General features: G+C 39.7%; 1 protein-coding gene across 5 annotated transcripts in view; it reads left to right on the plus strand.

Moving 5' to 3' along the window:
* The window catches only part of si:dkey-237h12.3 (teneurin-3), a 179,167-nt gene that overhangs the window by 110,987 nt on the left and 45,119 nt on the right, over positions 1-23,061 (plus strand). For all 5 annotated transcript variants that reach the window (XM_056382542.1, XM_056382545.1, XM_056382544.1 and 2 more), the window contains 7 exons: positions 480-718; positions 7,923-8,048; positions 9,874-10,088; positions 14,844-15,054; positions 16,116-16,217; positions 17,156-17,350; positions 18,481-18,681. In XM_056382542.1, the coding sequence (XP_056238517.1) occupies positions 480-718; positions 7,923-8,048; positions 9,874-10,088; positions 14,844-15,054; positions 16,116-16,217; positions 17,156-17,350; positions 18,481-18,681 (1,289 nt within the window). The remainder of the gene's footprint in view (positions 1-479; positions 719-7,922; positions 8,049-9,873; positions 10,089-14,843; positions 15,055-16,115; positions 16,218-17,155; positions 17,351-18,480; positions 18,682-23,061) is intronic.

A 23,061-nucleotide genomic window follows, 5' to 3' on the forward strand; every position in this document is an offset into this window, starting at 1 on the left:
ACACTGGATATTAGAATATAACCCAGTGTCTCTTGCAGTCTAATACACACAGGAGTCACACGATCATATGGTTTGTCACTGTGAACTTTTGCTGTATTAAACCGGACCCCAATCTTTCACTAACTTTAACCAGGTGCTGTGAGTCACTACAATTGCACATTATGCTGCAAGATCAGATGTTTTGGGGAGAAAAAAACATTGTCTGGGAACACTTTACTGATAAATTCATTATCAACGTATTTGTGATTTATCAAATATTCAAATTACCAAAATTTCCTCATTAGGTTGATAGAAATTATAATCTGCTCTCAATTTCCTGTTGCAGATAAGTTGTACAGAAATGTAATTTCTAGGAGACAGGGCTGCTTTGGCAGTTTCAGAGATCAGACATCTGACGGATGCTGTTTTCAACCATCACTCTTTTTATAGCCATTTGTTTAATACGCTGTTCTCCTATCTCTTTTTTTCCCCCTCTGCAGGCACTTTCTTTTTAAAACGGGCACAGGAACGACACCTTTCTTTGGCGCAGCAGCCCCTGGTTACACCATGGCAACGGGGACGGTTTACTCCACACCGGCGCGCCCTCTGCCCAGAAACAGCCTGTCCAGAGGGGCTTTCAAGTTCAAGAAGTCACCTAAACACTGCTCCTGGAAGTGCACCGCCCTGATCGCTGTTGGCATAGCCGTGGTGCTGTCCATCATTCTCTGCTACTGCATAGGTAAGGCTGGCTTTTAGACTATGCAAGCTTTTGGAATGTGGTTTTCACTGATTCATCTTTTCTCAAATCACCAAAACAGCCATGTAACAAGATAAGGCGCATGAGAATTTATTAAGATTATCACTTTAATGAGAGTTACACAACGTAGTTTTGTGTCTTTTAAACACACACATCTCCAGAGTCAGACGTACTGTGTAGTAAGTGACAAATAATTGGGATGTGAGACTTGGGGGCAGCTGTGACTCAAAAGCGGGTTGTTCACTAATCAGGTGCTGTGGTCCTCCGGTCCTCATGTCAAAGTGTGTTTGGGCAAGATACCTAACCCCAAATTGTGTGACAGCTGTTTCATCAGTGTATAAGTGTGTGTATGGGTGTGATGCATGACTGACTATGTGAATGTGGCTAGTTTTGTAAAGCATTTTGACTGGTCAATAAGACTAGAAAAGCGCAATATAAGTGCAGTTCATTTAGCATTTTACTTGACTGCTTGAGTCTGGACTAACCTGAGACTTAACCTAACCTGAGACTCGAAAGCATTCAAAATGTAGGTTTTGACTGGGTTATATTGTGATATCGTAATGTCCTGTGGAAAAAAACACAGTTTAAAACAGCCATTTACGTGAAAATCTTGCATCTTGAGTTGCAACTTGCTTATGAAATCATATAACTTGACGTGGACTTGCAGAGAAGGAGTCGAGGTTTGATTTGGACCCACAGCTCTGTTCATGTTTTTCTCTCAATCATTGACAGACACCGGGATTTTCCTCTCATCTCTTGGTTTTTCATCTGTACATATAAAAACACATTTAACTCATCAGTTCAAAGCCCCACTCTTAGAAGGTTCAGTCTGTGATTGTATCTGGAAAAAGTTCAGAAGGTGAAAATCTTGTCTCACGTTACCAGATATTCTAGGCTGAACATCTGTACTGGCTGTGGGCTTAGACCAGAGCTTCCCCTCTGATTCTCTGGAGGGGCAGTTTGCAATTTGGTCTGGCATGACCAGACTTTTTTTTTTCTGAGGACATGTTATTATTGTAAGTTTGAAAGAAATCAACCACCTAGCCTGACAATATTAACTATACTTTCAGGCTTTGACATAAATATTGCCACCTAATACTTACTGTTATTGCCTAACATGGAGGTGCAGAACAAGCTGTCAGGCGAGTACATGAAAACCAGTAGTTTCTCTGCCAGAAGCAACCTATTTCTTTCAGTTTTAGTCAGAGAAAACATGACTCCATTATCTGTAGTGGCATTAGACAATCTTTAGACATGTCATTCGGTCAAACAAAACAGATGATAGACAAGCTGCCTGGAGTGAATGGAGCCAGCATACCTCTTAATCTGTATGAAGTTTGATCTCCGCCAGGAGTATTTCTATTTCACTGCCTTTTCCTTTTTGCAGAAATTGCAGATGTCCTGATATGATTCAGTAGCGTCTGTCTGACTAAGCTCCCAGTCAGATATGCAGACATGGCCCCGGTACAGTTTCCAACAAGGCATTCCTTTCTGTTTCCCTTTGACAGCGGCAGTGCATCATCCCCGCACTTCTGATCACAGTTCACAGCACGACAGCCAATTCACGTCCTTGGGGGCTCCTGTTAAAACACAGACAGCGAGGTTCAAATGGCCAGCACAGATGGCAACGTCAAAATGAAACACAAGTTGAGGAGCTGAACTCGTAACAAAGGAAACCGTCCCAAGCACTTGAACTTTAAAGAAGACCTTGGTCCACACCGCCTTTGTTGTACTTGAACCAAAACTTGCTCATTCTGTCAAACAGGAAATGCTTTTATCTCGGCCAGGAAGATAAACTAATGCTCATCCTCTCCCTGCCTCCTCCTTTGGGCATTATTTCCTATGAGAGAGCTTTCGAACATTTTTTACAGCGTGTGTCAAAGCTGACTTCTTGCTAACCTTTAGAATCTTGACCACAGCAATAAACCCGTTACAGATTCATCTCTCCTTATGCCCTCCCTTGTCATCCAAGCCCTTAATCTTTACACTGAACCTTTCTCCCCGAGCGGATATATAAGTATTCATGCAGCTTGGAGGCAGGGGAAATGTGACACAGTTGTATAAGGAGAAATATGGCGTTGTTGGGAAGATCCTATAACCAGTGTTTTATTGCTGAATAGAGAGGGGAGTGCTCTCTTGGAGGAGAGGTCATAAATGGGCTGTATCACTATCAATATTCGCAATCCCTTTATTGACTTAACTGTTTTTGTTGCTTGTTGTCGTTCATGATCTCATATCATAAAATTAGTATGGATATATACATACATTTTATAACTTAACTGCTCCTCTGTGTGTAGGAATCAGTTGCTATTTTTATTTGTGCTTCTGCTCATGACAGATATGCTCGGTTTACACAGAGAAAACAAGCAGAAACAAGTCATTTGTTCAGCTGTTGTCACTACAGTTCTAGCAGATTGGATTCATTTACAACATTTTCATCCCAACAATCACCAACTTGTTTAATTGTAGACCTGTTGGATGTTTGGGAATTGTATTTTTGGCCTGATTCCAGAATGCGCCCCGGTGCTTAAGCTCTCTCTCTCTCTTGCTGTGTATATGTGTGTGTGTGTGTGTGTGTGTTGTGTGTGTGTGTGTGTGTGTGTGTGTGTGTGTGTGTGTGTGTATGTGTGTGTGTGTGTGTGCGTGAGAGAGTTTAACAGATGCAGCCCTCTGCCACTTGCCTCAGGAGTGTATTTCAACCACCTCCTCTCTCTTTCATTCGCTGCCAATTTACCTGCCAGGTGCAATGACTCAAGGAGCCACAATGCGCACTCATACTTTAATACTTTCCTACTGTCAGCTCGCATAATCCCATTAGTACCAAGACAAACTCAAAGACAAATACAGGCAGACCAGTACCAAAATGGTATTGTGCTTGAAGTTTACTGTACCATATAACTCCATTTTTGTTTTGTTCTGTAGCAGCTCAGGGTAAGATGAATATACCTCCTGATATTTTATAAACAAATAGATCAGATAAAATGTTTTTTTGTTTTTTTTGTTGTTTTTTCTTATCAAATAAATCTAAAGAATAGCGCACATAACACTTGCAGAACTGGACCGTGGCTGACTGACAATAGCAGCTCCTGTAATTCAAATGAGGCAAACCTGCTGAGGTAAGGCTTTCCAGCTCCACTTCTGCAAACTGCCTGATTGGAAGGATTTCAGCGATTGTTCAGATATAGGGAGGCCAATCAGGACCAAGTCCAGCTTTGATGCTCCGACTGGATGCAGAAATAGCATGTAGATTTTTGGAAATGCACTTTAAATTGAACCGGACAAACAAAAGTGAGTGTGAACAATGTCCTCAGTGAACATGTCTGATCAAAAATGTTTCTAAGTAGAAGATGACAGACTCTCTTTGTCTGACATTTGCCTTCAAAAATGTCGGACAGATATAAATGTGCATTTTTAATTAAAAATGTGCTTTAAACGAAGCATGAATCACCTGTTGTTCTGTAAAAGTGTATTTCACAGATTTCTAATTTAGGATGAAATAAATTTCCCTGAGACCTTTTTATCAAAAACTAAATAAATATCAGGCAATCAGTCAATTTTGGATTATTGATGTGTTTTTCAGTGAAGGTTTGTTGATTAAAGTGATTGCAATGAATTGTTGACATGGTGGGCATGGTGATGTAAAAACAGCCCTACCAGTTACCAGAGAAGAGTAGATGATACAGGTGGCTCCACTCAGCAATGATGAGTACTTGAGTACTGTGTTTTTTCTTTTTGGTTTTTCTTTTTTTGGGGGGGGGGGGGGTTTCCTTCACCCAACTAAAGGACCAGATGAACAAACCCTGTCTTGGTCAATCTTATGGTACAGATGCTGTTATTCCATTTGATACAGATACCATCCCACAGAACAGAAACATTTTAGCCGTGCTCTGATCTGTGCGGCTTATTTTCAGGAGTCCCCCAGGGAAGTTTCTGGAGAGATGTGCAGGCAGGTTCCAGCATAAAACAATGTTTATCTCAATGATTTTAAAGCTGTAGAGCTCCAAGTTGTTTTTGGCACACCAGGACTCCAGATGGGCCACCTCTCTCACTGTTAAATGGACTAATTATTCTTGGTGACGGTGGTCATCAGAATAGTGTCATCTGCATATTTTAACAAGAACCTTTTTTTTTTTTCTTGTTTTTCACTTCCCATTCATGTTTTCAAGTTAGTTAGCTTAGCCGAATAATTCTTATTTTTCCTATAAAGAAGAGGTGCAAATTTCATCCGTACCATAATTAGCACAGTGTTTTCCAGGTTAACAACACCACCAAGAATGATGTGAACAAGATGGGGGAATTTGCTCAGGTAGAAGTATTCATGCCTCTGTGCACTAGATACCACATGGATGTCAGAGCTCAAACTAACATGTTGTGAACTTACAAATTCAACCTCGAATTCATTGTCAGTGGTGATGCCCACTGGGGCAGATTTTGACATCAGAGTTTGGAGGCCAATGTTTTCAGCAACTTGCCTAAGAAGAGAATTGTTCATGGCCCATAAATATTCATTTGAACTGGCCTAGGCAGCAGGAATAACTTATGCAAATGTATAAATTGAGGGCTATTCACCTCAAAGAAGTTTGTTGATGAGCCGCTGTACCAAGAACAGTGAAGAGGGGATGGGTCTCTGTGGTTGTGTGGTGTGTCAGATTTACAAGAGCCCACTGCTGTACACGGTTTGCTTCCTATTGTAGGCCTGGAAAGTTGGGAAAGTCAGGAGTGACCAATATAAAGCTGTGGGGAGTCTCTGACCTTATCATCTGAAATTAACTAGTCTACAAAAAAGCAGTTTTTTAGACAAGGACGCTTTTTCTTTTTTTCTTTTTTTTTGGCTTTTGGTTCAGAGTGAAATATCTGGAAAATCAGACATTCAAGGTCTCCAGATGATAAATTCTTGTAACTTTGGTGATTCCCTGACTTTTCATCTAGTCATTGAGTTAAAGTTATAATTGAATTTTTATGACTATATGTGTAAACACTAATTAGTAAATGTGCTAACAGGCTACACTAATATGGTCAACCTGGTAAATATTACTCATTTATCTCATCCATCCTTTTACCCATCTTATGCTATAAGAAAACAGCGTGCGTGAGTGCACTTTGATAAAGCTTGGTGTCCTGTGTTCTGTCAGCTTAGAGACAGATTTCTCTCTCAGCATTAAAAAGGTTCATTTTCTAAAATACTTAATGCTAATTTTCTAAATACAGGTTTTGTCATATGAAAGATTATGCTACATTTTATTTTTTAAGTAATACTTTAACCTGCTTTCAATTTCATGCTGTCAATCGTTTTGCAAGAGTAGGTGTCAATTTTTTTTTTTTTTTTCTTTTTTTTCTTCTTTTTTTTTCATGGAGAGGATGTTTCACTTCGGGTTCATGCTCGATGTCCTCAGTTTATCCTCTCAATTTAGGCTCCAGCTCAGCACACGGTGTTTTTTCAGGACTCTGGAGCCTTTGCTCAGTTAAAAGCCACCGACATGTTAGTCTAAGAACTGGAGGTATTTACCACAAGGTGCTGTTTGAAAAGGTTGGTACTTACAAAGTAAGACTTTTGCAGTTTAACGAGACCAAGGAGAATATACTGTGTGCTTCAGTGTTAGAAGACAAAAGAGAATATTATAGATAATCTGATCTGAAGGTCTGATTCTGGGCCAATTAGATTAAACTGCATAGTTTTGTCTGTGTCTGTTTGTGTTGCCAGTACATTAGTAGATCTGTACTGAGAATTATCTGTATCTGGTGAAGATTTAGAAAAATTTTTATTTTTTATTTTTTTTGACCACACTGTCAACAGCAACAGGAAAACCCATTGATGCAGAAAATACACGAAAGAAAAAAGAGACAAAGGTGCACAGATCTTGCTGGTTTTCACATTTAAAGGCTCTGTTAGATGAGTCCGTTCAGGATGTTTAGAAAAGACAGACTTGTCAAAAATATTGATGGATCAGTCAGCATTCATTTCTGCTGCTGGGGATGTTGCTGGTTTTTGCTTCACCAGGAAAGAAAATTGATTCTGATGCTGAGGGTGATGCTGGATGAACTTACCGGGTAGCCAACCATTGTCACTCAATGTTACACCTGCGTTATTTAATTGGAATTCAAGGTTATGGAGCACCTGTTCATCCGATCTACCAAGGACAGTGCTGTCACTAAACTGATGCCAAATATCTTCATCCACAGGCTTTAAACAAAACACACGCCTTATTTCTTAACAAAGTACCTACTGATGCACTGTCCATGCTAGTTTTCCATCTTTCTTTTGGCCTCCTTCACATTTAATATTCTCCACGGCTCCACATACACCTCTCAAGTTATTTGCTGCAGTCGATATCCATCTTCCCAGTGAGCAACGGGTGTTAGAGAAAAGTTTCTCCCGCAGATCAAATGGTCGGAAATCAAGATGCTTCCTCAGCATGTTCCCTGGCTGGCGACTTTGAAGGAGATTGGCCCTCTCGCTGCGTTCACAGAAGCACCTCAGTTTCCCAAAACAACAAGAACACAGTTTGATTGGATCCAATACTGTGACAATAAAGCAGGTTTGCTGAATGAAAGCTGCACACAGTTTAGTTATGTAAGAGAACTAGAGGAGTGTTGCAGCATCCTACCCTCTCACTTCCCCCCCCCCGCTGCGACTGTCTGTCTCAATACACTGCCTTACACTTTCTTAAAAGTCTCTCACTTTCTGTCTCTTTCTCGCTTACTTTTCCACACACATGTAGCTGTGTATCTGTGTCCTTCCTGCTTTGTATTAGACTTGGAGAGTTTAAGGCTTTTTCGGCACATCCTCTGCTTGTCTGAAGTGAAAGCTTTGTGTCAAAATAGAAATTCTGCCTGCTGCCCTCTTTGATACAGTTGCTGTTTGTGCGGCGCGTTAATGAACAGCACTCCCCAAGGAAACATGCTAGAGCAACAGGGTTCCTAAGTATTGATTGAAGTGACTTTGGCTGGCCTCTATCAGTGCTGTGTTTACGCAAAAGCCACCCATGGCAGAGTAGCTGCAAAAAAAGCTAAATGTGAAGTGAAATGTTAGAAGTTTAAACACTTCTTTTCTTCTGCATTGGATCTATCCATCATGCTCTCCCACGGGTCTTTTGAGCTTAAGTGGCTTGATTGTTTTTGTGCGACTATTTGCTTATTTGTTTATCCATTTCAACAAGCCCACGCAGCTTTTTTGTGTATTTCACAGCAATGCACCTTTTCGGCCTCAATTGGCAGCTCCAAGAGTTGGACAACCAGCCGGCTTTTGAAAACGGAGGAGTTGGGAAGACAGGGCCCACTCAGTCGAGCATAGTGACAGCTCTGGCTGCTGACGGTGAGGAAATAAAAAAACTCACATCTGAATAAATCACTAGTCAAGATTAAATCAAGTTTTACTGTATGAATGCTCCAGATTAATACTGTTTAGTCTTTTGTTGGCTTTCCTTTTTAGGAATATATTTTGGTCAAGGTTTTTGGCATTTCTTTTTGAGGATATATTTTGCCATCAGGGTCAAGTTCTTTTCAGAAATGAAAATAATAAACTAAACAACTTAATAGTGAAAAGTAGAGTGTAAGGATTAAATATGCAAATACTCTCAGGCTGTCAGAAAAGAAGAAAAAGAATGTATTTATGTTAATACTGCTTTTTGAAATGAAATGCTGAATTAAAACAAAACAAAAAAAGGTCAGCTGACCTTAAAAGCATCAAAATACAAACTAATTAAGTCAAATAAAGGTTCAAATGACTATTATGAAAGACAAACTGCAACAGCAAACCATTTGGCCTCCTGAATGACAGAATGACAATGTTCGATGCTCAGTCAGCCTTTGGAGTTTATTGAGATCTTTCACCTTCTGAATATTAATCGACTGATTCCAGACAGCTTTGTACTGCCTAATCATAATTTTGGACCATTGTGTATTCAACAACAAGCAGCCAGGCCATCTCAGTTCACCTTTACAGCAAAAGCCACCAAATTAATCTTTAAGCACACTGCGGTATTTAGAATGCACGGCCACGAAAGCATTAATTGAGTTGAGCAGGCCAGGCAAAAGCTCAATTGTTTAAACTCGGCTAGATTTAAATCCTCATAAGTACTGCTAATTAAGATAGCATGAGGCAGGTTTTGGACTGTTTAAAGGCAATCAATAGCTGGCTATTATTCTCCCCAGAGGTAAACTTGGCTTCCAGTCTTCACTTTGACTGAAGCTAAAGCGACAGGCAATGGCCTCATTACACACACAACACCGAGGCATGTAAATAATGGAGGCCTGGCACAAACAGATACACTCACAGCTACAGTATAAACAGGCCCACACACTGAAATACCTCTTACAAGATGCAGGAGCAAAGGTTGAGTTGTTATTATGTTGCAGGACGACGCTGCACCATCCAACTAACAAGTTAAAAGTCATTGCCGCAGTAAATTAAGGAGCACAGCTGCGCTCCTTCTACAGTAGAGCTTTAGACGGCAATGACTGCAAAACGCTTTCCAGATTTTTCTTCTTAACAATAAAATCTGCTCTTGTAATAACACCTCGCAGACCACAGTTTTTCATGTGAGCATGAGTCATATTAACAATGGCCATCCCTCCATCTCTTTGGTGCTGTAAGGACACAGTTTAAGGACATCATTCGCCAAATTGTTTTGATTTGCTGTTATTGCTCTGGCAAGGTAGCACAGTACATCTGACAGATTCCATTTAGACCTTATCTGATATGAAGCCCTGCTCTATGAGTCACCACGACCAGAGAAAAGATGGGCGATGTGGCCTGTTTGAGTCTTATAAAAAGCCAATTATATCTGGTCATTTTTTTTCGGTGAGCAGTGCATCATGGACCACAGGGAACCATTACTTTTAATCCTGTCTTGCTTGGCCACTGCTCATTTGGAAAAAATATGACTATCTTATTGTTAGGTCCCTGCTTGACTAAAGGAATAAGATTACACTGAAAAGCAAAAGATAGAATGCAGCATTTACTGATATCCAAAGATCAAAGACTTGCACAAAAACCAAGATTGTATTTCAGATGTAAGTGTGAAGGTGCCGTGAAAGGCTCTGTGATGACTGATTTGCACCATATCACCTGAACTGTGTTGTTCTGGTTCTGTTAACTACTTACATAATCTGGATGGGGCTGTGTTTCTGTCTTCTAGGGAGGACTGGTGTGCTCCATCAGGAGAACAACTCAATCGATACCGGACAAGTCGATGTAGGGAAGAGGGTGGGTCAGAGCGTCCCACCTGGTGTGTTCTGGCGTTCTCAACTAAGCATGGACCAACCACGCTTCCTCAAGTTCAATATCTCGGTACAGAAGAACGCACTGATTGGAGTCTATGGACGAAAGGGTCTTGCGCCATCTCATACTCAGGTAAAGACTTTTTAAAAATCTTTTTTAAAACTGGTTAATCTCTGTGAGATTAAAGACACTATGACATGGACACACGATGGCTCTTTAAACTGCGACAGGTTTTTCAGCTACAGCCTTACCTGGTCTGGTATGACCAGTAGCTCATGGTGGCAGCTAACGTTAACTAAAATTAGCGTGTGTGTGTGTGTGTGTGTGTGTGTGTGTGTGTACACACACACACACACACACATATATATATATATATATATATATATATAGCTAAGCTGCTTTTAAGACCTTTCTGTACTTGTGCTACTGTTACACACTGTGTTACATTTCAGTGGTTTTATCACCAAAGTAAAAACACATATTTTAAGAGATAATGGAAAATTCATTGTCTCAGTTGTTTAGAGAAGTTACATGGTCTTGCTTTTATGGTGACCTCATCCAGCACTAGAGAGTATAAAATCTAACATAAAATCTAACCAATAAAAGCATTCATAATTTTTATGTTAATTCCACCCACCCTCTCCTGTGAAATTTAACAGCTTTTGTCTTAAGATACTATTCCACATGGGTGTGCAATGATTTCTACCTGCATTATGTCTTGCCCAACAAACTCTTTAAACAGGAATTACATTGTATTACGGAGATAAATATGGTGTCAATAAACATGCATTGTTTATGTATTTCTTTGGTTACCTGGGGTGATAAAAAGCAGTAAACACAACATTGACATATTTATCAAGATGTGCTGGTGGTGGTGTTATTTTTAAGTACAATATTGACTTTTCTTTTTATCTCCATTTTGGTTTCCACCAACTCCTGAGTGAAATATCTGTCTCTTTAGCTTCTAAATCCGACCATGTTGTCAATAACAACAGGAAAACACACTGATGTAGAAAATATGCAAAACAAAACAAAAAAAAAAATTGCAAAAGTGGAAATGAACCTGGTGAGAGCAATGAGACCAAACCAAAAGAGTAAAGCTGCAGGCTATGAAACCAAAACCTAAGAGAGGGTGAAGCGCTCCATAGATTCGAGGGGAACTGAAGAGTTAATGATAATTCTCTGTGGGTTCATCACTGCATCACTACTTTCATCACTAGCTTCACATTAAACATAGCCATGTGACCAACTGTTGACATAAGAAATTGATTGTAGCAGCTTTAAGCATGAGAAGAGGCCATTTTCACTGTGTCCTAAAGAGGTTTGTTTCTAAGCAGAATCAAAGCTGTACAATAAAGTAAAAAACAGAAATAGTCCTGATGATTCCTGACATGTATGCATTGGAACTGGGCACTAGTTTAGTTTCAGTTTTCTCCCCTCAGCTTCAATTTGCCTGTGTGTGGGCACGTACGTCTTTTCCATCCCACTAAATGTCTGCCATTTGCAAATTGAAGTGTTTCCAAAATGTCTGATGTGTCACTTGAATGACATTTCTGGGGATCCGAATGTCCGATGTCTGGTGATGGTGATGGAAGCACTCAGACAATGGCTATTTTCCACCACACTTGACTGCAAAAGCTCTTAGCTTCACCTTCTTGACATTCTCTCTTTGTAAAGATGGGCTGCACTCAAGTGTAGACGGTTAGGGCCACTCTTTGATGGAAGAAAGTCCGATGCAAGTGACAACAAGTGAGTTGGATTGCACTTTCAAGGTGAAAAAAGGAAGACCAACAAAATCAAAGACCAAAGGGTACTAATTAACAAGACACTACTTTTATGTCTTCAGCAATTGTTGCACAGACACTCAAGCTTGTCAATGCTGGACACTCTTTCCATTGTGGCCACCTCTAAATTACATTCTGTTCAGGTACTGGGGGCACAAATCAATGCATTTACTTAACTGAGCATGAAAGACCCCAATGAGAGATATTGACTGTTCGTCTTATTCACAGCTTGGAAGACAAGACAACAGCCTTTCCACCTTTCTCAAATATAGACTTCCTCCATCTGCTATTGAATGTCTGTCTCTGCTGATACAAACCAAACAAGTTAGAAAGCAAACTTTTGTAGTTTTTTTTTCCTTGGGAATTTGTTCTCAGTTGTTGTCAAGTATCAGACTAAGTTCATCCAATCTAACTGAAGAATTTACAGGCTCTGAGTGTTCCTCCTCCGTCCATGGGGCATCCGATGGTTTCTCTATGCTTGGTCTCCTGCCTGTTATTCAACGGTATTGTTGGATTGAGATGAGCTGGGGGGTGGGGGCTTTCACACCAGCTAATCGAGATGTATGCTCTTGGCCAAGAGGTTCAGGGCTTGTGGGACGAAATGTTTTATTACTTCCCCCTCAAGCCGGCAACACAAAGAAGTCAACTTCCGCCAGGTTAATATCCCTCCCCTGCCCCCTGCTCGACTCAAAGGGGTTTAAATCACAGTGTTGACTTTACCTTCCCCTCGCTTAATGCTCTCTTTCCTGTTGTTTGCAAGTCAACTGAAAGATTGCTTGGGTCCACATTTGTCACATTCCAAAGAACAAAATCCTATTTTAATGTATTTTTGTCTAGTTCTTTCAACAATTTCGTAATCCACTGGGTTTCTCTGAGGCTGGATGTTGTACACATGCTGATTTAGAGCTACATTAATTGATATAGGGCCACTAGGGAACAAAAGAACTGACATATGACCCAGCTTATAACTGTTAAACCAGTTACCAGCATCCATTTTGAGTTGATATATGCAAGTCCAATGTTTCTGTAGCACTGGTTTGGTGTACAACAACTTCTCTTTACTGGCTAGAAGGTACCAGCTAGTTGTTAACTTTGTCTGTCTGCTGTCTGGTGCTGGGTGGACAGGTAGTATGCAGCGGGTTTATAAGAGTTTTGTTTTGGGTTTTTTTATGCTGAAAACAGCTGCTACTGCTAGAAATTATGTAGATGAGAGTTGTGATACTTAATGAGTGAGCCATAAAACCAAAACGATCAGCTGCATATTTGGGATAAAATTTTGGATTTAGGTAAAAATTCAAACAGAGTTGTTTTATTCAGTTTCAGTATAAAAAATATGTTGAATAAGACGGCTTTTAAAAATAACGTGAAATTTCTCTTGGTAGTTTTATGATTTATTTACTTGGCTAGTTATTTTCTATTTGATTTGGGGGGAAACTATATATTAAAAAAATGTATTTTTTCCCATATTTTATTTTGAGGGAGAACAAAAATATACATTTTGCCTTTTCCCCATTTCTCCCCCTGCACTTTTTATTACTGGAAACATGTTTAGAGCTGTTCTTGCCATGAGAACACCCTGTCAACTGCGGTGTATATATATCCTCCTGAAACAGGAAACTTTCTATTGTAGAGGAACATTACAGTCACTTTTAACTGCTGCTTTTAAAAAAAAAAAAAGAAAGAAAGAAAAAGAAAAAGGTATTTCCTAAATTGACATGAAATGCTACTTATTTAAAAACTCAATAGTCCAAAATTTAAATGAAGTCTCATCTCAACTGTGTGTCAATCAAAAATCAATGCCTAAACAGTTCATCAAAGCGCTCTGCAAACAGCCTCATTGCTGGATTTAAATCCAGACTCTTTTGAAAAGCCGGCTACGGTGCCAATCTTTATACACCACACTCCTAAGCAGCTCACAGACTCGTTTCAGTCTTCACTATAGGCTCAGTACAACTGTGGAGCTAACAACTGCTTTAGCCAGGGGATCTGTCAGCATCTGCTGTGCTCCTCTGCAGCATATAGCCTGTTTGGGGGGTTGTTGGTACGTGTTACACTGTCTTCTGCACTGCTCTGTACCCTACAGCCTCAGTCAAAATGAGGTTCAGGTGTTGAGCAGGTGCAGAGAGAGCAGATGCACCGCTTTACTTGTTTCTCTTGGCAGGAATGAGTCGTTACTCCTTGTTTACCCCTTTAATCAATGTTTGTTTTGAAAAATATATTTAGAAGGACTGTTATGCTGCATTCCCAGCATATTTTAAAAAGCACACCAGCCTGACATGCAGTATATAGTTTGTTAGATTTATTTTTGTATGTAAAGTTTATGCACTGTGTATGTGGACCTTACCAACAAGTGCATATTTGCTTTGAATTAATTATAGACTTTGTATTTTCATTTCGGTTTACTTGATTTTACCAGGATCCACTCAGTATGTGTTTTTCATGGAAAACATATTAATTAAAAACAAATAATTAAACAATTAAAACACACCAAACATAAGTAACAGTTTTAACAGTTGGTCCATCAAGTGTACCATTGATTTATTAAATTAGTACTTGTAGGAAAATAAATAAAATTGTGTATAGATGTGACTGAAGAAGTTTTTTTACTTTGTCTATCTTTATATTTGTATTCTGTGCAGATAGACCAACACTGAATTCTAAGTATTTGCATCCGCAGAGTACACTATCAGGGTTAATTTATCAGATCATAATAAACACATTGCCAGAGGCCCTTAAGTGCACTCCTATCAGAGTTAACAATATATTTTTGGAAAACTTTTGAGCATTTGCCCCAGAGCCGTATCAGCTCTATCAGTATACAAACAACTCTCCAAACAACATCTATCAACTCCAAATAACTGTCACCGAAAAATCAACACTTATTATACTCGAATATTTGCCGTGTACACAAACCTGCTTCTTGAATTACAACTTTGAAGAGTTCCTTTCAGACTGTTTGGAAATCACAAGAGAAGCTGCATACAAAGCATCCAATAGAGGAAAATATAAACTTTTTGAACTCTTTCGCCTGATTTAATTACACTGATGTTAAAATAACAGTCATCTACATCTGCTGGAATCTTCTCTTGGTGTTGTTTTGCAGTATGACTTTGTGGAGCTATTGGATGGCAGCCGGCTTATCGCTAAAGAGCATCGGACTCCGAGCGAACCTGAGACAAGGTCCCGCCTGGATCATCAGGTTGCCGTCCACCAAGCCGGATTCATCCAGTACCTGGACTCAGGGGTGTGGCACCTGGCGTTTTATAATGACGGACGGAGCGTGGAGGCAGTGTCCTACAACACCATTATACAGGGTACGAGGTCACACATCTGCTGCGATGGCTGATGAGTGTGATTGGGGTGATGTGTAATGACATGTTTGGACAACTTTAATTTCCTTAAACAGCTGCGCCTGAACAAACAAACAGGAAGGTTGGTGGAAATTTTTTGGCTGCCAGACAAACAAGCTGAGCTTTTCAAACTTTGAGCTCAACACTATAATACAAGACCATACACAGCATTGATCCTTCCCACCTAACAACCTCTTCAGTGTTCTGAAGTCTGTGAAATTTCCTTCTGGGTTTTGAGGTAGGAGAAACACTAAGGTTGAGTTAACGTTTTTCTTTTTCTATTTCCTTTGGGGAGTTCCATTGATCTGGCCCTACAAATATGAAGGTATCGATGTGTGAGGTCAAAATTGCTTGGGTCCGACATTGGCTCAGAGAACATCCAATACAAGCCCAAGTAATAACAAAAAAGTTTGCCCTCTTAACGCCGATCAAAATGAGGGCCCCAGTCTTTTGGGGGCGCCCTTTATGAGCAATGGTCTGTTGAATGAACACAAGATCTGTCTGTAGGATATGTCAGATTAACTTCAACTCAGAGAGGATTTGAGCTGTAAACACTCAGGAGATTGCATGGCTTGTGTGGGCATGATCAGTCATTCAAGGGGTTTGAGGGTGGGGGGTGGGTGGGACGGGAGAGGAGACGAGAGGAAAGGAAATGTGTCAAGGAAATTGAATTATTTGGTCTAATTTAAAATGCCTGTGTGGCTTTTACTTAACATGGCTTAGATGGGAAGAGTCAGGCAGCAGCATACATGTTATGGAGGCTTAGACCTTAGTGGGACATGGACAAATAGCTGTAAATGTATGCCATGCCTGATACGAGTGCTGCAGATAAGGGATCCTTAGAAAGTCTAGATTCATGCAGAGAGGGAAAAAAAAAAGAGAGAAGTTGTATCTTGGTTGTCTGGCAGTATTTCTCAAACTGTACAGTCGTCAAATGTTCTATCAAGGAGGAAATTCAGATTTGCTGTAATATGACAATCTGATGGGTTATTAATAGTTGGACTTGCACACTACTGTACCCACAGACTCTGTCATGGAGTGCACACACAACTGTTACGGGAACGGAGAGTGTGTGGCGGGATCGTGTCACTGCTTCCCAGGATTCATAGGGCCGTACTGTTCCAGAGGTAATTATTAAGCTCATACATTACTTTTATTCTGTTCATTCAGTATATGATTTAAAATACCAGATGACTCAAATTTTCAAAATACTTTTTACTTAAACTTTTTTTCCTCCCTTAATCTTTAGTGGTGTGACGATCATGTTGGTTTTATATGCCCATGTTTTTAGATTTTTGCTGCTCCCCAACACAATGAGGTTGAGTGGAATTTTGTTAATCGTCCTCGAAGCATTGAAGAAGATAAAGAATAAAGTTATAACACTTCCTCCAAACACTGTCTGGTAGAGCTAGGCCAGTAAATTGTCTGAACTGTATATATCAGCCAGTAATACCTAATTACGAATGAATTGGTACTGATAGATATACTGATAGGTCTCAGGGCAGTCCGAATATTGGCAGGTTTTATTATTATTAGATTTTTGTAGCTCTCTGTCAATATCTGTATCATCCTTTAAAAACCATGTATCGGTCAAACGCTATTTCACACACTTTACCTAGCTGTTTTTTTGTTTTTAATTAAAAAAAAAAGTCTCTATGACAACTGTTGAAACTTTGTTCAAGGTAAAAGGGTCATTGCTTTTAAATGCATTGAGGAATAAAAATTTTCAGAAAGTCCTCATCTCCATTATATTGGAGTTGGGAGATTGTAAAAGTCTGGGCAAACTGAACCCCAGCTGTCTGCATAGTTAGATACTATAAGAGATCATTTGAGTGAAAAGACCTATTAAAAAGAATCCATAGATGGCAGGTGAGAGAGTGGTATCAAATCAATCTTCATATCTAACTCTTGGCAAGAAAGCAAATAAGCATATCTAACAAGTGTTGAATTATTCCTTTAAAAATGGACCATAGCTGCATTATTTCCAACATGAAGTTCTTTATTAAAAAGGCATTTAATTAGGTAGGTTGAAGAGGACTTCATTAAGCTTGTTGTCTTTCCTCAGCCGCCTGTCCAGTCCTGTGCAGCGGTAACGGCCAGTACACCAGGGGGCGCTGCCAGTGCTACAGTGGCTGGAAGGGCACCGAGTGTGACGTTCCTGCCTCCCAGTGTATCGACCCTCAGTGCGGGGGACACGGACACTGCGTGGCGGGCAACTGTGTGTGCAACTCTGGCCACAAAGGGACCAACTGTGAGCAAGGTAAAGAGAAAAGAAGAAGCTTCAATCCGTGGGATTTGAAGCAGTTAGATGCAACATACTCCTGCGTGGAGCTCAGGGGGAATCGACACAGTCCATTGGCGAAACAATCGGCGTTTTCAACTCCACCAAGCAGATAATGCCTTGGATGTTGTTATTGATACCATGTGTAAATTAACTCCCTCTTAGTGTTTAGACCACATTAGGGTACAAACTGGAACAGATTGTGCAGCGCCCGTTGATACAGTCACCTATTGGAATACTCCACAGTTGAAGACACCTGTTAAAATCGATCCGTCAATGGCATCTGTTCCTTGGTTTATTGAGAGAGAGCTGCTGCTGCTGCTGCTGCTGCTGCTTCTTTCTTTGTCAACCCCTTCCACTTCCCCCCTTCACTTCAGTGCATTTAACTTTATTGATCCCCATGCAGACAAAAGGCAATTATCAGCTCAGATTTACATGTGCAGGTCATTGATCTCTCATGTAAAAAGATATTGAGTTCACTAAATGAATATATGGGAGTTTTCTTTGACACAGAGCCATTTGGGAAAGAAAGATGGACACGAGGATGTTGAATTTGTGGTTCAAAGCTTGCATGTAAGGGCTCCGATGTGATTAATTGGTTCAGGTAAATAATCAATATCGGTGTCCAGGCAGATATGGAAATGCGCACAGCTATCGGCTCCAGAGGAAGCACAATGATGTTGTTGCAAATTATCCCTTGTTAGTAATGGGTTGATTATGTTGGTCATAATTGCCAATTATTAACCTAGATCAGCAGGTTGATCTGCAAATTGTTAATAGTAATTAATTATATCTGTCTAGACACTAATTGCACTCCTTTTCCTAGTGCCTATAATGGAGCATAATTATGCTTTCAGTATATTGGAAGTACCCTATAATGTACGGTAGAGGAGGTAGTTGAACATAGGGTAGGAAATTACTACCAGCCATCACTAAACACTGCAAAAATTTCAGCTGTGGGTCACCAGCCATCATCCGGCACTGAAGCACTTCCACTCTAAAACTGATTTTTGGCTGGTAACAGAGTAAGAGTGGCCGGGGTAAATAAGTAGGTTTGATATCCTGTCTAGAAGTGGGTAAACTGTGTCGTCCTCATTGTGTGTCCTCAGTGGATTGTGTGGACCCGGTGTGCTCCGGTCACGGAGCCTGTCATCATGGTGAGTGCCACTGTAACCCGGGCTGGGGCGGGATCAGCTGCGAAATCCTGAAGAGCACTTGTCCAGAGCAGTGCTCCAGTCACGGCACCTTCAACACCGACTCGGGAACCTGCATCTGTGAGGCCAACTGGACAGGGGCCGACTGCTCCATAGGTCAGAACACGTGTCACTTTTCTTTTCATCACTTAAAGCTACTACTGCTACTGTGTAGACTGGTGCTGTGAGTTAGGGATGCAACTAATCTTTGTTTTTTTTGATTAATCATTTGGTCAATGAAATGAAAATATCCATCACACTGTCCTAAAGCTCAGGGGACATCTTCAAATGTCTTGTTTATATAGCGTATTAAATTAACAGTCACATATGACAAAGAAATGCAACAATTACTCACGAGAAGCTGGAAATAGATCATCTTTGGCTTCTTAATTCAAAAAATTATTCAAACACTTAATTGGTTTTCTTTCAACTGATTAATCGATTAATCAGCTAATTGTTTTTTTGTTTTTTTTAAATGTGAAGCTGGAAAATGTAAACATTACACATTGGCTTTAAAAGAATTAAAGGCCAAATTAAGTTACTAAGAGCTGTAAACGTTGATGTCTTTCATTCATTCGTTCATTTATATTGATGCTATTAGTGCAGTATTATTTGCTCTGCTTCAACAGATCCTTTCAAACAGTATAGTCGCTTCTATAATGTCTGTTTTACTGTTTTTGTGGATGAAGTTTGAGTTTCTCTAACAAGTAATTGGCAACACTTTCTCTGTATTTATTCCAAACAAACTTCCCCCTTGCTGTGCACAGACACTGCAGACGCCAGATGTCCTCAGCGACAGATGTATGCGGCTTTATTAACGCTGTAGGTTGACATAGAATAGCCTATCGGTCTCATACAGCACAGCGTGTCTACATGTTGGTGTCTTCATAAGACATTTAAGGAAAAACTATTTTAACTTTCTAATACAAATACAACCCAAAATACAAGGGAAACATATGTGATGTATAATATAATCTTTAATGATTTGCAAAAAAAAAAAAGAACATTTTGGGTAATTCTTCATCTCTGATTTTGAAATATCTTTTACTGAACATTAGAGAACAATTTGTTTGCCTAGATCACAATTTGGAATTAAACTGTCTGAATAATATACACAGCCAAATCAGTGTTTTTCAGCATTTTTTCCATAGATACACATGAAGGAAACAAAATTATTAATAATGTGATGTCCGGCTGATTCATAGTGTGGGTATGCCCCAGAGGTGATGAATGGGAACCCAAGTTTTTCATCCTTTGATCTATGCACTGTATGTTCCAGTACTGTCAGCACTGTGTTTTATGAGTCTCCTATATCACATTCAGTAAAGTTTTGCTTTGGTCTGATGGGGCGCAGTTATAGCAGACAATGATATATTTTCACTAACGCAAGAAAGCTACAATAATAAGACAGTATTTTTATGATGACGATGTGTTCACATCGAGTGCGTTTAGAACTTTAAAACAATTTGATTCATGTATCTGCATGAAAACAACATTAAATGTCTGTTGATATAACACAAACACACCAGGATGCCTCTAGAGGTCTCATTTCTTTTCCAAGGAAGAGAAGGGAAGTAATCTGAACTGACTACAGGAAAGAAAAAAAAAAAGCTTTCACAGGGATGAGGAGACAGATGTTGACACCTGATAGCCAGGAGCCACTCATGCTTGGAAGGTGTTGTAACACAAAAGAAAAGACTGGTGGCAATCATCAGTCTGGGCTGCTGTTCATACATTCTGTGTTCTTTTTTACTTCAGCGTGTTCAAAGCTCAATTAGAAAACTGGTTTTGCTTAAATTGAGTGACAAGACTCGACATCCGTTATCAAGCAATGTGCAAATCCCTGTGACAATTGTGAGACACATTTTGCTTGTCTTGTAGTTTTGCATTTTGAACCTGGGTGAACAAAAATACATGCACTTCATTCTGTTTTGGACTAAAAAAAATAAAACTGTCGGTGTGATCACACCCTTAAAGTTTTGTAATCAACACTTGTGGCACGTGTTGGTTTGAAATAGAGGATATGTTAACAACAAAGCTTTGACTCCACATGTTACTCTTGTGTGACCCAGCATATGCTCTTTTTTTTTTTTTTTTTAAATCAGTGTTGTTTCAAAGCAGACATTTGTTCAGAGCCTTTATCAAAAATCCCCAAATTTTATAGCATCTTCACGTATCTTTAGTTTTTTTTAGAGACAATCGTGTATCTCTATCTGCTTTGCGCAGAGCCTCTTCATTTGCTACCAGCTTTGTATTCAGAGCTGTTGCCTTTCGACACAGGTTAATGACATGTTAGTTCAAAGGCCGACCCCTCCCAATCTGTTATCAGTGCCTTAGATTAAGGTGATATATGGGCTGTTTCCCCCCACAGAATAGACTCATTCTCTGTGAGAGAGACACGAAACAATTAAAAGCAGAAGTTGTGGTTGTTTTTGTCAGTGAAAAGGCTGTCGAATATATTTCTCTTGGCTGAAATTCAGTTGAAAATAAGTAGACTGGATGGTATTTTTGAGATGATAGATGTGTGCGCAGACCTTTTGAAGCACCATGCAGTGTGTTTGGTCGGTGCCCAAGAAAAGAGAATGATTGTTTTGGTGAACAGACTTTTTTTTTTCTTTTGTGTCTCACATTATTATCTCTTTTTTTTTTCTTTCTTTTTTTTTTTTAAAGAGAGGTAATTTGCTATTCAGTCAAAGCTTTCGAAAATCCAGACACTCACTCAGCAGGATATCTCAGGCCTGTCAATAGCAGATCGTACAAGGCTGGCCTTGATGCAGTCCAAAAGTTGGGGTGTTTACCCACCTGGGTGGGTGGAGGATTCTTTCTTAATTAATGCTGCGGTTCTTCTTCAATTAAATAAACTTTAATTAACAAGCGCATAGCATGGATCGACCGCCCACAACCCCTATCCAGCTCGAGTCAGGGGCATGTTAAAGGCAGATAAACACTTTTGCACTAATGAAAAATTGATTGCATAGATTCTATGGGAAGGAGGTATCCCTTTGGAATCGAATGACTCCCCTCCAGAGGCATGCTTAATATTCTACAGTGTCGGCTCGACTTAATCAGAACCATCCAAGGTCTCTCAATCGAAGAAAAACTCTATTCAGAGAGCTGGAAACAGACAGTTAAAAGAGCCTCAGTAAAGGGGGTGAGTGTGGGTAAAGCAGTAGTAGTGGAGTGGATTAACAATAATACAAAAATAAAGATAAGTAGATATTTTATCCATGACTTGTTATTTTAGGTGGAAGAATCATGGTTCTTGGCTAATTTGATTTTCCTGCAGGCTGTACCAAGTTTGTTAAAAAGTCACAAACTTTTCGGTTACGGGGCTATATATATTCCCTGGAGCATCTAGTCACTTAAAATTTGAGGACATACTTGAGTTACTTTCCTCCAGCACACTGACGGCTATTGTCACAGCAGAAAGCTTTATGGTTCTTCTGTTCAGAAGCTTTGATAGAAGCTCTTGGTTCCAGTAAATGAACATTTCTTATTCAGACACAAGAGCAGCCACAGCTTGTCGAGCATCAGTTTTACCCTGGTACACACTGATTTACTTACCACCCATGGATTCAATCATTTGAATTTTACTTTTTCTGAAGATAACGCAGATTCACAGCTGCTCTGCAGTTTCCGAGGCTCTGTACTTGAAAAAACCTTGTTAATCTAACATCTCCCAGAGTCCAGACATAAGAACCTGCTCATATCCACCATCCTCGCCTCAGTTTGCCAAGACTCCATGCAAATGAGCTTTCGGAATATGTAAAACCTGGAAATGAGTTGTTTTAGAGGTTTTTAGATGAACAGTGATTGCAGTGATTTATTGTTCCTCTGCTCTGAATTTCGACTTTTTGAGTGATGACAGGTTTTGTTTCATTTTTAAGCCTTCTGCACTCGTGAGGAAATAAATTGGCCTCTGACATTACTCTGATAAAGATTAGTTAAAGTGGCTGCAGAATCAAAAATGACAATAATAGCCTGTGTTGCCTGTCTGTGCGTGTGCACAGAAAAAAAAAGGCTGCCTCTATTATCCCAGGCTAATTATTCAGAGCATACTTACATTTTGTGTGATAAGCTTTGAAGTCGTTTCAGATGGTAAAAAGTGGTTGTTACACTGATTGGACCTGTTTGTTGATAAGCACATTAAAGTCCTTCAGAATTTGCTGCTGAGGAATTTTTTTTTTTTTTTTTTTTTTTTTTACATAAAATAGATGTAAACTGAATCAGATATCATCCATTTGCCTTCATAAGAGCACATATCAGTGCAAAATTTGTTTCTTTTTGATGCTCTGTTTAAACTTTAATCCCTTCAACGCTCATTCCAACACAGTCTCCTTCACACTGGTTGGTTTAATGCACTCTGAGGGCACTGCGTTGTTGCTGTCTGTATTATAGAAAACAGAATTTACAGATTAAATGTCAAGCACCAAGAATTTAAGGCACTTTATTATCGCCTGAACCCATAAAAGTAATAACACTATATATCAAGATTAA

The sequence above is a fragment of the Seriola aureovittata genome, chromosome 8 (assembly GCF_021018895.1).
Source record: "Seriola aureovittata isolate HTS-2021-v1 ecotype China chromosome 8, ASM2101889v1, whole genome shotgun sequence".
Taxonomy (NCBI): Eukaryota; Metazoa; Chordata; class Actinopteri; order Carangiformes; family Carangidae; genus Seriola; species Seriola aureovittata.